General features: G+C 44.0%; 1 protein-coding gene across 5 annotated transcripts in view; it reads right to left on the bottom strand.

The window, feature by feature from the left end:
* Positions 1-284: 284 nt before the first annotated feature.
* The window catches only part of NBR1 (NBR1 autophagy cargo receptor), a 1,466,631-nt gene continuing 1,453,553 nt past the window's right edge, over positions 285-13,362 (bottom strand). For all 5 annotated transcript variants that reach the window (XM_069634202.1, XM_069634206.1, XM_069634204.1 and 2 more), the window contains one exon: positions 285-5,555. In XM_069634202.1, the coding sequence (XP_069490303.1) occupies positions 5,382-5,555 (174 nt within the window). In that variant the 3' untranslated portion in view covers positions 285-5,381. The remainder of the gene's footprint in view (positions 5,556-13,362) is intronic.

The following is a 13,362-nucleotide window of genomic DNA, read 5'->3' as shown; positions in this document are numbered from 1 at the left end:
AAAGGGATAGAAGTTTTTCTTTAGTGTTTAGTTTTTCTATTTTGTAAAGTACTTCTTCTAAAGACGTGGATGTCTACATTTAATTTACATACAGCAGATGTTCTGTTGTGGTGTGGTTTGTAGGATAGCTAAACAAACATTCACTGTTCTGCAGCTATGAACCTTGTTAAGTCCTGAAAACGTATATAAACAAAAAGGCAGCAGGGAATATTCAGTCAATGAGGTACACAATACGTCTTCTCGTGTGCCACTATTTTCACACTGAATTGGTCACAGCCAGTAAGAAAGGAGATATTAAGGGAGCTTTATTAAATCATTTAGGCAACTTTTTTTTACATCACATTTAAAGACCTTAAAGTGCTTATTCTAAATAATATACGATTTTAACCTCCACTATGAAATATATTAATTTTATCATGCAGACATTAACCAAATATACAAAGCAAACAAAAATATTCCTTTCATCCGAGCCTTAACTTTATAACAAAAGGCGAACAGAAGCCAAATGATGTCTTAATTCAATGCAGTTGCACAATTTAAAAAGTAAAAAGACAATGGAGTAATCGTGGTAACATTTCTAATTTTCTCATTCAGTGAATACTCGTATGTGCCATCCTCTGCCCTCATACTCGTTTTTTCTTCTGTTTGTTAACACCTTAGTATCAAAGCAAAACTTTCAAAATTAAATTCCAAAACACTGAAAAAGTCACACTAATACCACTGTGTCGGTTTCCCTGGATGTATTCCACAATGTCACTGAAACAAAGGCATCAACTGTTCAACAGGTTATTCTCGTTTGGGAAGCGTATAGTTAAAGCTTCATTGTTTTCAAGGTAAAAATGGGATTACATTACTTCGTGATGGTAAATAAATGAGATTTTGAGAATAGGTGTGCTTGAGCATGGCTTTGTTACTTGCACACTAACCCTGCATGATGGTGTGCTTTCTCCAACAACAAAAAAGATCAAGCAGCCTACTTAAACTGGATTTTCTTCAATGTGTTGTTCTGCAATGATTGACCAAATTAACTTGTAGGCATGTTTAAAAGAAACGTTGTGGAGATATGGAATAGTCCCTGTTAGACAACGCATATCGGCATCTGGCCCTTTTATAGTAGAAACTTAAAACAGAGTCACCCTAGGTGTAGGAAGTGAAGGATGAACCGCTATCTGCTGGTCCCAACGATAAAACAAAATAGATGAAGATTAAATCTTTACAAAGACATTTTGGGATGCAGATCAATGGACACAAATACATTTTGTAAACAGCATCCTTTGATAGGGTGGATAACTAGTTATCGAAGTAAAAGTCATGCTAAAAAGGCAGTGTGGGTGGAGGCAAGTCTATTCAACCAATTTCTGCCTGCAAAACTCTTTTCATAACACCATTGCTAATGGTTAAAAAATAAAATACCACATTTGTATAAGCAAATAAAATACACAGGTCAGCATAACTACTTGAGTTAGAGGCCACATGCACTCATCCATAGATGTCAATTGTCCTTTTCACTTGCAAAGCCATAAAGCGCTTCAAAGGATATCGCGAAGTTGAGGGATAACTCATTAGGCTTAAAGGAATTATTTTAACAAGCAGAACCAGAAGTGGGAAGGCTGGTGCAAAACATTCTCAACAACCACTTAACATGATTTAACCTGCTGTTACCCACAAATTCATGGTTTCATTAACACTACAATTATTAGTCACAGGTTATGTTTCAGCAACTATTACTTTGGTAATTCTTTTTGACCAGGAAGGAGTTGCAAATACTCCCTGAAGATCTGCTTGTTCGGGTCTTACGAGCAGAACTGCTATCCCAACAGCTTGGAACTCTGTTGCAGTGGTGTGTTGAGTGGTGATTTTTAACTATTAAAAGTATCTACATGCATACAGTAGTGATCTTTGACTAGTAAAAGGATCCAAAAGCTTAAGAGTGGTGATCTTCGACTATTAAAAGAGTCCTGCAAACCTCAAATTCCATCTAATATAATTCTGGTATCATGCATACAATTAACGCATCCTGTTATTTCCCCTTTACACAGCTTTTGGGAAGGGGTATAAGATCCAAGGTTGACATTTTAGGGCGGATGATCTAGAGCTGGATTAGAATCTTAAAGTAATATTCAGAAGAGATCCCTTCATTAAAAGAAAAAAAAAAAACTTGTTTTGGCTTCCATAAATAGCTGATTTAGTCCCCAAAAGAAAACACCTGTTTCAATAAAGAGTTAACTTTAAGGGGATCAATTGTGTAATCTACTTGCATGTAATACTTATTGACAGTGGTATTGGAAGTCCAGCCAAAGATCCAAGATTATGCTCAATTTGCAACGAGTATATTGTGGGTCCTCTAACTATTCTCTGTTAGTAATGCATGTGAGATCAGTTTAGGGCATCATCAAGAAGTAACTTAGTTTAAAAGTTTAATCCCACATGCCGTGCGCTTCCTTTGATATTGAGCATGTTCATGTAAAAGGTTAATATAGGAGTATTTTATGAACTGGTACTAGCAAAAGGAGTGTCTGCACTACAGCCCATAGCATGTTCATTAAAGAGCTAAGCTGTTGCAGTACGAGAGGAATGCACTTCACTTTACCGAAAGAAAACCACCTTTCTTTACTTATACAAGATGTTAGAGATGCAAGTAAATTTGTGTAGGAAAAAAATCACGCAAAAACATTCCCACACTATTTTTTGTTCAACATTGCCAACAACCACTACACTACACTGTCCATAAAACACATACGTTAGCATTGTTTAGAGAGTTTGGATGAGATTACCAGTCAGGAAGACCTGTGCATGGAGTTGTGGTGTGAATGTAACTAACGCAGTAAAGTCACATATTTGAGGGAATGAGAAGAAAATATTCTCCTTTGAGTTCTAGTTGTGTTTGTCTACTTTTCCAACAAGAAAATTGCTTTTCGAGAGAGAACAAATCCCTCGCTCAGCACAAGTTTCTAAGTCCTGTTCTTCACATGCTATACCGTGAAATGATCAACACACCAATATTTACTACAGTTATGCTTTTACTCCAAAGCTCTAAAAAAGCAGCTTATGAAGAATAATCACACAAGTCTCACCTTCCCACCTCCCCCAAAGAGTGGAGTTCAAACAACATGCTATGGTATTGTGATCTCCTTTAAGGGAACTTTCTTTGTGAAAGCGCAGAGTTGCTTCAATGTTGATCAGTGCAGGCATAAAAGAAAAATGCCTACAAAAAATAAAAAATGACCAAACTGTGTTCCCATACAGAACCACCCTGTAGTTTTCTTTGTTACATTTGAAATCTACTTCATCACATACAATCAACTTACAAAACCCCACCATACTCGAAACCAAAATGTTTGCATGGTTTTATTGTAATCTTCCGAAATATTTCCGCTTCTCATAAAGTCCTCCCATCACAAAGAATATTAAAAGATTATTTGTTTCTATGCAGTTTTCATGTACTAAAAGAAACATTTATGTGAATACGTTTTAAATTTAGATAGCAATTGTGAAACTATAAAATGTAAGAACCCGCCTGAGCTTTCACATGCTATATAAAGAGAATGCAGTAATCATTGCACTGTACAACCATCCCATTTAAATGATATTGACGAAGTTCCAATATGTTATGAGCTAAAATGTCAGCCTTCATTGCATTTTGTATTTGGTTTTGCGAGCGACACAAATGTAGCCCTCCAGAAAATTCAGCACTAATTTACGAAAGAAAAGATACAAGTAAAACATCTTTCAGACAGATTCTTTGGACAATCTGTAGTCTGCGCAAAAACATGTTTTACTCATCTATGGTTGGATTACTTACTCCTTTTATTGCCCTGAAGCACCCAAGGATATTGGGTAACTCGTTAGAGGTTTTGTGATACTTTTGCAATACTAGTCAGAGGTGTCATTTGGAATTTGTTCAATTTGGTACTCAGAGAGATCAGTACGAGATTATGTATCCATAGATGTGATAATGTTGTTTAACATTTGAAAAAAAACCAAATCTATCTTGATTCTATTGAAACACTGGCCACTTTGAAGTGAAAATCAAATGGAAAGTCGCCACTGGTCGACGTTTGGAGGCCTGAAACAAAGTGCGTTGTTGCAAATCAGAACTGAGTGTAAACGGAAGCACTTCATGGTGAAGACCCTATACTACATACTACTCATTGCAGAGCAATTGTGGTGACATTACCAAAGTGTCACACCGAATGAAGTGTGCTTAGTATTTTAATACATACATTTGTTCTACAAACCTGAGATTTTCAACATTTTGTGTGCCTCATCAGGAATAGCGTTACCGCCACCTGGTCTGGCGCTATTAGTGCTGGGCGGTAATGAGTATTCCCCATGGGGTTCACTGAACCCAATGGGGCATTTTCGGTGCTAATAGTGCTGCGCTAATTGCGCTGCGCTATTTGCGCCCGAAAATGTGCATTTACCCCCAGCTTAAAGCTGAGGGTAAATGCTGCCAGACTCGTGATTGGGTGGACCCTTAAATGCAGCAGTAATAGCGTTACCACTGCATTTAAGGGCTACCGCCCACCTCGTGATGAGGCCCAGTGTCTTCTGTGGAATCTACATAGCAATGAGGGGAGAATAGGCATAGCTGTATGCTCCCTTTAAAAAATTAAAACACAAGAGACTGCGGTTGACTTAAAACATTGACAATATCTTGGACACTATATGATGGGCGTTGACACTCCGAAAATTGTGGTTTGCCTGCATTCAGAGGCGTTCACAAGGGTTTATAATCACTGGGGGTAGACTTAGCAAGAAACCAAAGTACCATACTCTGATGGGCCACTCACATGTTTGCTGCCAAAAGTGGAAATATTGTGCAAGCTTTTCTTGTGCACCAAATCAGTTTCAGGACTAAAACAAACAATAAAACAAGAAGTGTGTAGTGTAAATCTATTTGGCTATTATTTTGTTTACAATATAAATGGGGTTACACCTCCTTATCGATAAAATGTGGCAGTCAATATACACACATTAAAATCCCGTGCCTGGTGCATGGGATTAAAGACAATTTCAGAATTGATCAGGATACCATAATTGGAAGAGTAACACATTGAAATATATACACAATTGTGATAAAGCGAACAACTGGCCAACACCCTAAATGTGGCTTTAGCAGTTGAACTTCATATGCAGAGTATTGGTGCGTTCAGTTATGTTCTGTTGTAGTTCTAAAATGCAGTGAAGCCTTGGCTGTTTTGGTAATTCCCAGTGAAGAAGCAGAATCAAACGCATCATTATCAGGAAAGAAAGACATTCTGGGACATCTGTTTGAGACCCAAGAGAGGAATGACGTCTTGTCATTAAGCGTGCTGCTTTATTTAATAATTCTTGGTGCCAGTGCTGGTGGTTCTTCTATGTTAAGCCAGACGTTTTGTTTAGTATCGACTGGCATACCAGTCATTGTCATTAATCTGAATCAGTTCGGTCACAACTTCCATTAGGTTATAGTTGTGTTTCTTCAGTAGCCTCTGATTCAGTTGCCGGTCACAGAATCCCATCTCAAAGAGAATGGCTATCATAGTCGCAGACTGGTCCTCTGATCCTGTGGGCTAGTACACAGAAGAAAGAACAAAGCACAAATACTAGTTTAATTTTAAATTCAGCACTGATCAAAATTGTGTAGTGTCAAGAAGGTTCACTTTACCTAAAGAGGTAGGTACCGTTTTCAGAAATCCATTTCACGTGCCAAAATAGTGTTCTGTTGCCCCAATATGTAAAAAGAATCCATGCCTCCTCTATGGACAGTCCAGTTCTAAAACTGAACTGAAAAAACAAACCATTACTCACCTCCAGTAATATTGTATACTGTGCTTGGTCTTAAGATTGGATAGATTTGTTTTACTATCGAAATGCTACTTTGGATTACAAGAACTTATTTAAGGCTTTCATGATCCTTAGAACCACTGTTTGGGCACAGTAGAGTGGTGGCATGGGTGCCACATGGATCCGATTGAAATGGAAAACAACGTTGGGTACAAATATTGCCACCTCAGGTATGCTCACTAGATTCCAGATATACTCTGTCACAGAATGTCCAGAATCATTCAGAAGTAACTGAGGTGAGGAGGGCAGGTGGAAATGGATGTGCAGAAGAAACCGTATGCATGTTTTCTGATCCTGCCCGACATGTCCTCTGCCTTTGACATGGTCAACTAGAAAGCACTTCTCAACATACTTGGCACCCACATCTGGTTTGATGACTCGGTTCTACAATACTTGGCCAGACAACTCATCCGGATGGGTACCAACACAGCCCTTTAAACTGCAGAGTTCCATAAGGGTCCATACTAACCCCGAGATCGTCAACCTCTACAAGGAATCAATGGAGGAACTCCTCACTAACTTTGACATCAAGATCCACCAATATGCAAAAAAACACCCACCCCTCCCTAAAGCTCAATTCTGGCCACAACATTCATGAACTCCAAGACAGCCTCCGACTCATTCAAGCATGAATGTTAAGCACCTACCTGAAAACTGTGACCCATGGACTCATCCAATTTTGGGTTCGAGGGGACGCTACCAAGAATCCTGAAATCCCAAACTTGCTGATAAAAATCAACCTGATGGCTTATCTTTGCGGCTCACAAGCAGCACTACATCCCACTGCTTTATCTTTGATGCCGACCTTTCCTTCAAGACCCACATTGCAAAGAATAACCAGGCAGCCTGTTGCCAGCAGTCTCCTTTTCAAAATCAAACATCATCTCTGCCACAGCAGACCCTCAGATCCATCTAGGCTCAGTTAGGCCTTTTCACTCCTGGATAAAGATAATGCTCCCCTTTGTTGGTGCCCCGACTTCCTCTCTGGCCCCAGTGAAAGGTGGTCCTGCACCCCCCAATTTTTCTTTCAACAAAACATTTTATTGGACATTTACACATTATAAACATCAACAAGCTTCATACACCTGAATGCAGACACAGACACAATTGGGCTTCAATGGTGGGTTTGTTCGCTATTCTAGGGTTCGGCAAGGTGCTGTTTTGTCTGGGAATGGGCCACCCTCCTGGGTCGATCAGTGGGGCGTGGTTAGTTCAATTCAGTTCACCCAGACAGGTTTTGACATTCTGAGAAATACCCGCTGCCCCGTGATATGTGCTTTTGTTCCTTTGGTAGGCTTATTTGTCCCATCTGGTCAGAGGGGTCCGGTGTGTTAGCCCTGGGAATTTCTCTGCGTAGTTCTAGAATGTGGCCCAGATGCTATAAAATTTGCTTGAGCTTTCCAGGCGAATGGCTGTGATTTGTTTTACTACTATGTCCCAGCATTTCACCCACCACATGGGGAGTGCTGGGCCTTCTGGGTGCTTACACAGTCGAGCTATCGTGATTTTGGCCGCGGTGAGTAGTTGTGTGCAAAGGTTTGCCAATTGTCCAGAGAGTGGGAAAGTTCCGTCCTTAGTGTCTCCCAGTAGTACTATCCCGGGGTCCCATGGAATACTCAACCCTGTGATCTGTCGAATATGTTCCAGCACCTCTTGCTAAAATTTCGTCACTCTCGGGCATGTCCAGAGTATGTGAAATAAAGTCCCAGTTGCTGGACAACCCCTTGTTTAGTAGTTCTGGGATTATATGCCACCCAAAGCAGACTTTTATCCTGCATTCCTTATTGATGATGCATTTGGAGCTCTTATTCATGTAGGCCCAGATGTAGCCCCAGTCTTCCCGTTCCAGCACCCTCCCCATGTCCCTTTCCCAGTTGCTCATTTATTTTTATTTTTTGTTGGCGTCGGACTTATCCAGAAGGCGGTAGAGGGATGACACTTTATCCTTGTCTGTCTGAGTTGTGCGTGTGCGTTCCAAAGCTGACAGGTCCCTCCCTCCATTGGCCTTGATATGACTTTGTGATAGATTTCAGTACACACAAATAAGGCACTGGCATTCGGCCTATGTCACCCGGAATTTTGCTTTGCATTCTTCAAACGTTAAGGGTTCTTTGCTCACCAGGAAATCCGACACCCACATTAGGAACTCCTCCTTCCACCTGGTGAACCCTTGCGAGTGTGTACCGGGAGAGAATTCAGGATTGTTCCATATTGGGGTTAAGGGCCCAAGCGTGCTCTGGCATCCCCATTTGCGGGCTGCCTTCCTCCAGCTTGAGATTGTGTTCTTAGTGGAGGTTAATGGGCCCGAGTCAGGGGCGGCTCGGCGTGGGAGTGCCACTAGGGAGGCAGAGCACCAAGTTTCCTCCAGCTCCTTCCACCGTAGCTGATTGGTGGTTACTTCCCATGAAGGGGCATGGGAAAGTTGTGCTGCCCTACAGTATCTGGAGACCTCCTGGACCCCCAACCTGCCCATACCAGTGCTCTGCATCAAAATCCGTTTTGCTATTCATGGCTCGCCCAGTCCCCTCCCGCCGTGGCTAATGGAAGAGTGGAGTTTTCAGGGTCTCGCAGGACACTTTGCGTGAGGTCTCTTTTCTGAGTGCTGGAAGTAGTGCATTCCAATTTCTTGGTTGTAGGACTGCAAAGTTAGCGCCTCCTGCTTTGGCTCTTTTAAAGGTTGGGACTGCAAGCTGGTTGCAGTGTTGCGTCCGCTTAGGTCTTTCTGACGTGGCCCAGTGAATGGTTTCCGAGAGGTAGGGAGATGCTGTGTTTGCTAAGCACGAGTGTGTGATTGAGAGGGCTTTAAAGAGGATGCACTCTTTAACTGGGAGACAATGGGCGTCCTTCCTGGCTTGGGATATGTGTTCCCTCTTCGGTATGCTAAGGGCTGCTCTGAGGGCGTTTTGTGTGGTTTGGAGCTTCTTTAGGTTCTTGGATGAGGTGCCTAGGAACATGACATTACAGTAGTCCAGTCTTGCACCTACTGTGGCTCTGGCTTTGGACAAGCAGTTTTTAGTGGAAAGGTAGGGTTTGGCCACATTTATGATCTTAGTTGTTAGTACTGGCGATGAGGCGATGGTGCTAACTTGCCTTGACATAGATAGGGTGGAGTCTATGTAGACTCCCAGAGTTTTGGCTGCCTCTGATGTGATCATGGGGATGTTGTCTATGATGAATAAGGAGTATTTGCTGTCCAATTTGTTTAGTATTTGTTTAATATCTACCAGGAGTATTTCGGTCTTGTCTCCATTGAGACATAGGCCATTAGCCGTCATCCAGGCCTGGATGATGGCATTGGTCTCACTGAGCGTGGCAGCGTCTTGTTCATAGGAGCCAGTGAGTGGGAGTAATACTTGCGTATCATCGGCGTAGTTGGTGTATGTTACGCCGTGATCATCAAGGTCGTTACAGAGTGGGAGAGTAAAAATGTTGTAGAGGGTCGGCGAGGTGCAGGATCCCTGTGGGATACCACAGTGGATGGGGGGGTGGGGGTGGCGCATGCTTGTTCTGAAAATACTCTCATTATTCTTCCTTCAAGGAAGGAAGTGATCCATGTGTTGGCTTGCTGGGAGAATTTGGCTGCCTCCTTGAGGTGTCTGCATAGGCTCCTGTGATCTACAAGACCGAAGGCTGCAGACAGGTCAAGTAGCAGGAGTACAGCTGGTTTCCCTTTGTCTGTGGTTTGTTCAATTTGCATTTTTAAATCGAGTAGGGCGGGATTACCGCAGTCACGGTACTGTGCCGTGGCCGGAATCCGGATGGCCTCTTACAGAGGATGTTGTTTTCTTCCAGAAATTGTTGAATCTGGAGGTATGATGCTTTGTCCAGTATCTTAAGCAGGAAGGGGACGGTGGTTATGGGTCTGTAGTTATTGGGCATGTCTGAATCGAGTGAGGGTTTTTTAAGAAGCAGTAGAACCCAAGCTTCTTTGAGAGAAGGGGGGACGATGCCAGTGGAGAGTGATGCATTGATGATGGCCGTGATCAGTGGGGCTAGTGGCTCTGTGCATTCTTTGATGAGAGCCGCTGGGCCAATATCGCCTTTGCATGAGGAGGGCTTGATGCGTTCCATGATGGCTATAACTTCAGATTCAGTGACCGATTTGAAGGAGAAGGCTTTGGTTTCTTTGATGTCATGGTGGGGGCTGGGACACGGGTGTGTTAGCTTTAGGCAGGGCACTGAAGTGTTTTTTTATTTTCTCTTTGAAGGTATTTATTTTGTGAAGCATGGCTGTTTGTATATTGTTGCACCAGGTTTCGTCTTTCACTGTTTCCTGGGTATTGGTAGGGGAGAAGCGAGTTCTTTGTAGATGGCGAATAGTTCCTTCGCCTCAGAATTAGCATTGGCGATTCTGGCGTTGTATGATGCAGCTTTGGCTAGGGTGATTTCTTTTTTATTGCGGGAGGGCAAGGGATTTGTAGGCCTCTAGAGTGGGTTGGGACGGGCAGGCTTTCCATGTGGTAAGTGCCGTTCGCTTTAGGGATCTTAGGTCTAGTAGCTCTTGAATGAACCGATCGTTGGAGTGTTTCCTAGTTTTTGCTTTTTTATTGGTTAGAGGCGCAATGGCTTCTATAGCTGCTTTGATGGTTGAGTTGTGTGTGTCAACTAGTTCCACTGGGTCCATGGAGAAGGGAGTCCTCAAGGCTGCTGAAGGCTCTAGGAGAGGGGAGTATCCTTTCTTTTGTGAGGAGTCTGGCCGATCTGGTTGTAGCTGGGGGGATAGCTGCATTAGGTTTAGGTCGTGTTTTGGTGGGGATAGAGAAGTGTATGAGGAGATGGTCAGTCCAGGGGCATGGCGTGATGTCTATGTCACAATTGTGGTCCGTTATCCAGTCCAGTACTTGCCCTTTGATGTGGGTAGGGTTGGTGACTTTCTGGAAGAAGCCTAGGTCGCGGAGAGGTAAACGGCTGTGGAAAGTTGGAACAATATATACCTTCTTTTTGTTTGGGATGTGTACCCCTAAGTAACTAATGTGATGTTTGTCCCAAGGGATAGGGTGTTTGTCTGCCAAGGCCAACCTTTGCTTTCGCAGGATATTAACCACCAAGGCTATAGATTTAGAGTAGTTGACCCTGAAACCTGATGCGTTGCCGAACGCCTCAATTTCCTGCCAGAGGGCTTACATCGAGCTGTCAGCCTGTGTTAAGGTTAGAAGGTCGTCATCCGCGTACATAGCGGCTTTGTATGGGTGTGCCCCTACTAATATGCTGTGAATGTCGGCATATTCCCAGAGTTCTATTGCAAAAAGCTCCACAGAGAGAGCAAAAATTAGTGGAGAAAGTGGGCAGCCTTGGCGGGTGCCTGTGGAAATGTTAATTTTAGCTTATCTGTAGCCATTTATCCTAAGGGAGGTGGTCTGGTGCTGATAATTGGCCATGGCTCACTTTGTGAAGTTGGGAACAAATTCAAAGAGGGCTAGTGTTTGGCTGATGTTTCCCCAATCTAGCAGATCAAAGGCTTTGCGTGCGTCAAGAGAGAGGACAACTAGGTCAGAGCACATTCTGGTAGCGCGTTCTATTAAATCAATCGTACGCCTTATATTATCTTGGGTGTTGCGCCCGGGAATGAAACCTGTTTGATCTGGGTGAATTAATTGAGGGAGGATTGCTCGTATCATGGTTGCCAAGATCTTAGAGAAGATCTTGGTGTTGTTATTCATAAGCGTGATTGGCCTGTAAGAGGCGCATTGTTCGAGGTCCTTTCCTGGTTTAGGGATGAGAACTGTTAAGGCCTCTTCCATGTATGGGGTGATACTTGGTTCTTTTCTAGTTCCTCCACCCGCTGTTCTAATTTGATTTGTTGGAGTTGTCCAGTCCATCTTACTGCCGCTACGGCACTAATCAGGACTTCCTGGCGTCCCACACCGTGGGAGCAGAGCATTCTCCTGTACCATTCTCCCTAAAAATGTGTATGAGTGCCACCTCTGTTTTGATTGAGGAGTCCAGCCAGATGGAATCCTGAAGCTTCCAGTACTTCTGGGGGGCGGAGGGAAGCAGTGAGTGCGCAAGACCACCACAACTGATGCGTGGTGTGGGAGAGCCTTCAGTAAAATGTGCACCCCCTCGAGGCAAGGGAAGAGGACACTGGGCATCAACAGGAGGTCAATCCTAGGAAACCCTTTATGCAAGTGTGAGTAGTGGGTGAAGTAATGAATACCTGTGTTATAGAGCCTCCAAGCATTCACCGTACCAGTCTCCCTCAGAAATTCTGCTATTCCCAGGGCCCTGGAGAAGTCTGCTTTAGTTGGGGGAATGGTTTTGTCAGTTTGCAGGTCTGGGACTGAGAGAAAGTCACCCCTTATCACAAGATGCCCCTCAGTGAATGCCATGATAGTTGAAATTAGGTTGAGTAAGAACCACTCTTGTGCACTGTTTGGGCAGTAGATGGAGATGAAGGTCATGGGCTACTCCAGGAGGTACACCTTGACCATTAAAAATCTACCCATGGATCCCGTTGTACAGTGATGCGCGATAGGGGGACACTTTCACTCAGTAGGAGGGCAGCCCCTCTCTTTTTCTCACCTGACGTTGCAAAGTACCGCTTTTTAAATCTGTTGAAGCGGATGTGTTTCTCGTCCGCCTCCAGGAGATGGGTCTTCTTTATGTAAACCACATACACAGATATTTGTGCCAATTTCCGCTCCACCGACTTCGTTTTCCCAGGGAAGTTGAGGCCCTGCACGTTCCACGTTAGGAACCGCAGTTCCCTGCTCACATCAGCTGTCATGGGGCCCCTTGTGAATTCTGCTCGATTGCCGTCCATCCCCTGCCGATTGCCCTGTACGTATCCATCGTGTGTGTCGAGTGTCCATCTGTGTGTTCCTTACTGTGATTGATGTTTTGTTGTGTTTGTTCGCCCTTATGTGTTAAACCAATTTTCGCCCAACTCTCCCCAGTAACCCCCCTTGAGTCCACACTCTTCCACCCCCCCGCACCCCTGCAACGTTCGGTGTTAAGTCCAGCCCTCAACCAACAGGGTATCTGGCATCAGCTCACCACCGAACCTGTTGGGGGCCACTGGGCCCCTGGCTTAACCTTTGACAACTATTATAAGGATAATGAAGCTGTGCTTGTCGTGTTGTGGGCTAGCCAACCCTTTTGGAAACCTCAAGCAAACATTATGAAGATTTGAAACTTATCTCGAATAATTTGGGAGACCCCCTCCGACAGTCCACCTCGTCGTTCAAGTGCCCTGACCAGGGCTGCCCGCCAGTTGTACTTGAGAGGGCCAACACAGAGCAGGTGGAGGACAATACGCTCTGCGCTTTCCAGCAGATCGCAGGCCGCGTTCAGGTCTTTTCCGGCTTCTTGTGTTTCTGCAGTGGGCCTCAGATCCTACACCTGTGTTGGACTCGGGACCAGCCTGCAGCGGCGCCGCCCTCAGAGGACGTGCAGTGTGTTTCTCCTTTCCCGCAGTCATTGCTCTCCTCTTCGGGGCTCAGGCAGTTTTCTGCCTCCACAGGATTGTTCACTTGCAATTGCTTGCCTTCCCAAGTGAAGTTCAGTGAGGTGGGGGAAAGCCCCATCGGTATG

The sequence above is a fragment of the Ambystoma mexicanum genome, chromosome 13 (assembly GCF_040938575.1).
Source record: "Ambystoma mexicanum isolate Mex_15411 chromosome 13, UKY_AmexF1_1, whole genome shotgun sequence".
Lineage (NCBI taxonomy): Eukaryota > Metazoa > Chordata > Amphibia > Caudata > Ambystomatidae > Ambystoma > Ambystoma mexicanum.
The sequence above is the reverse complement of the archived record's forward strand: the minus strand, read 5'-3'. Positions and strand labels throughout refer to the sequence as shown.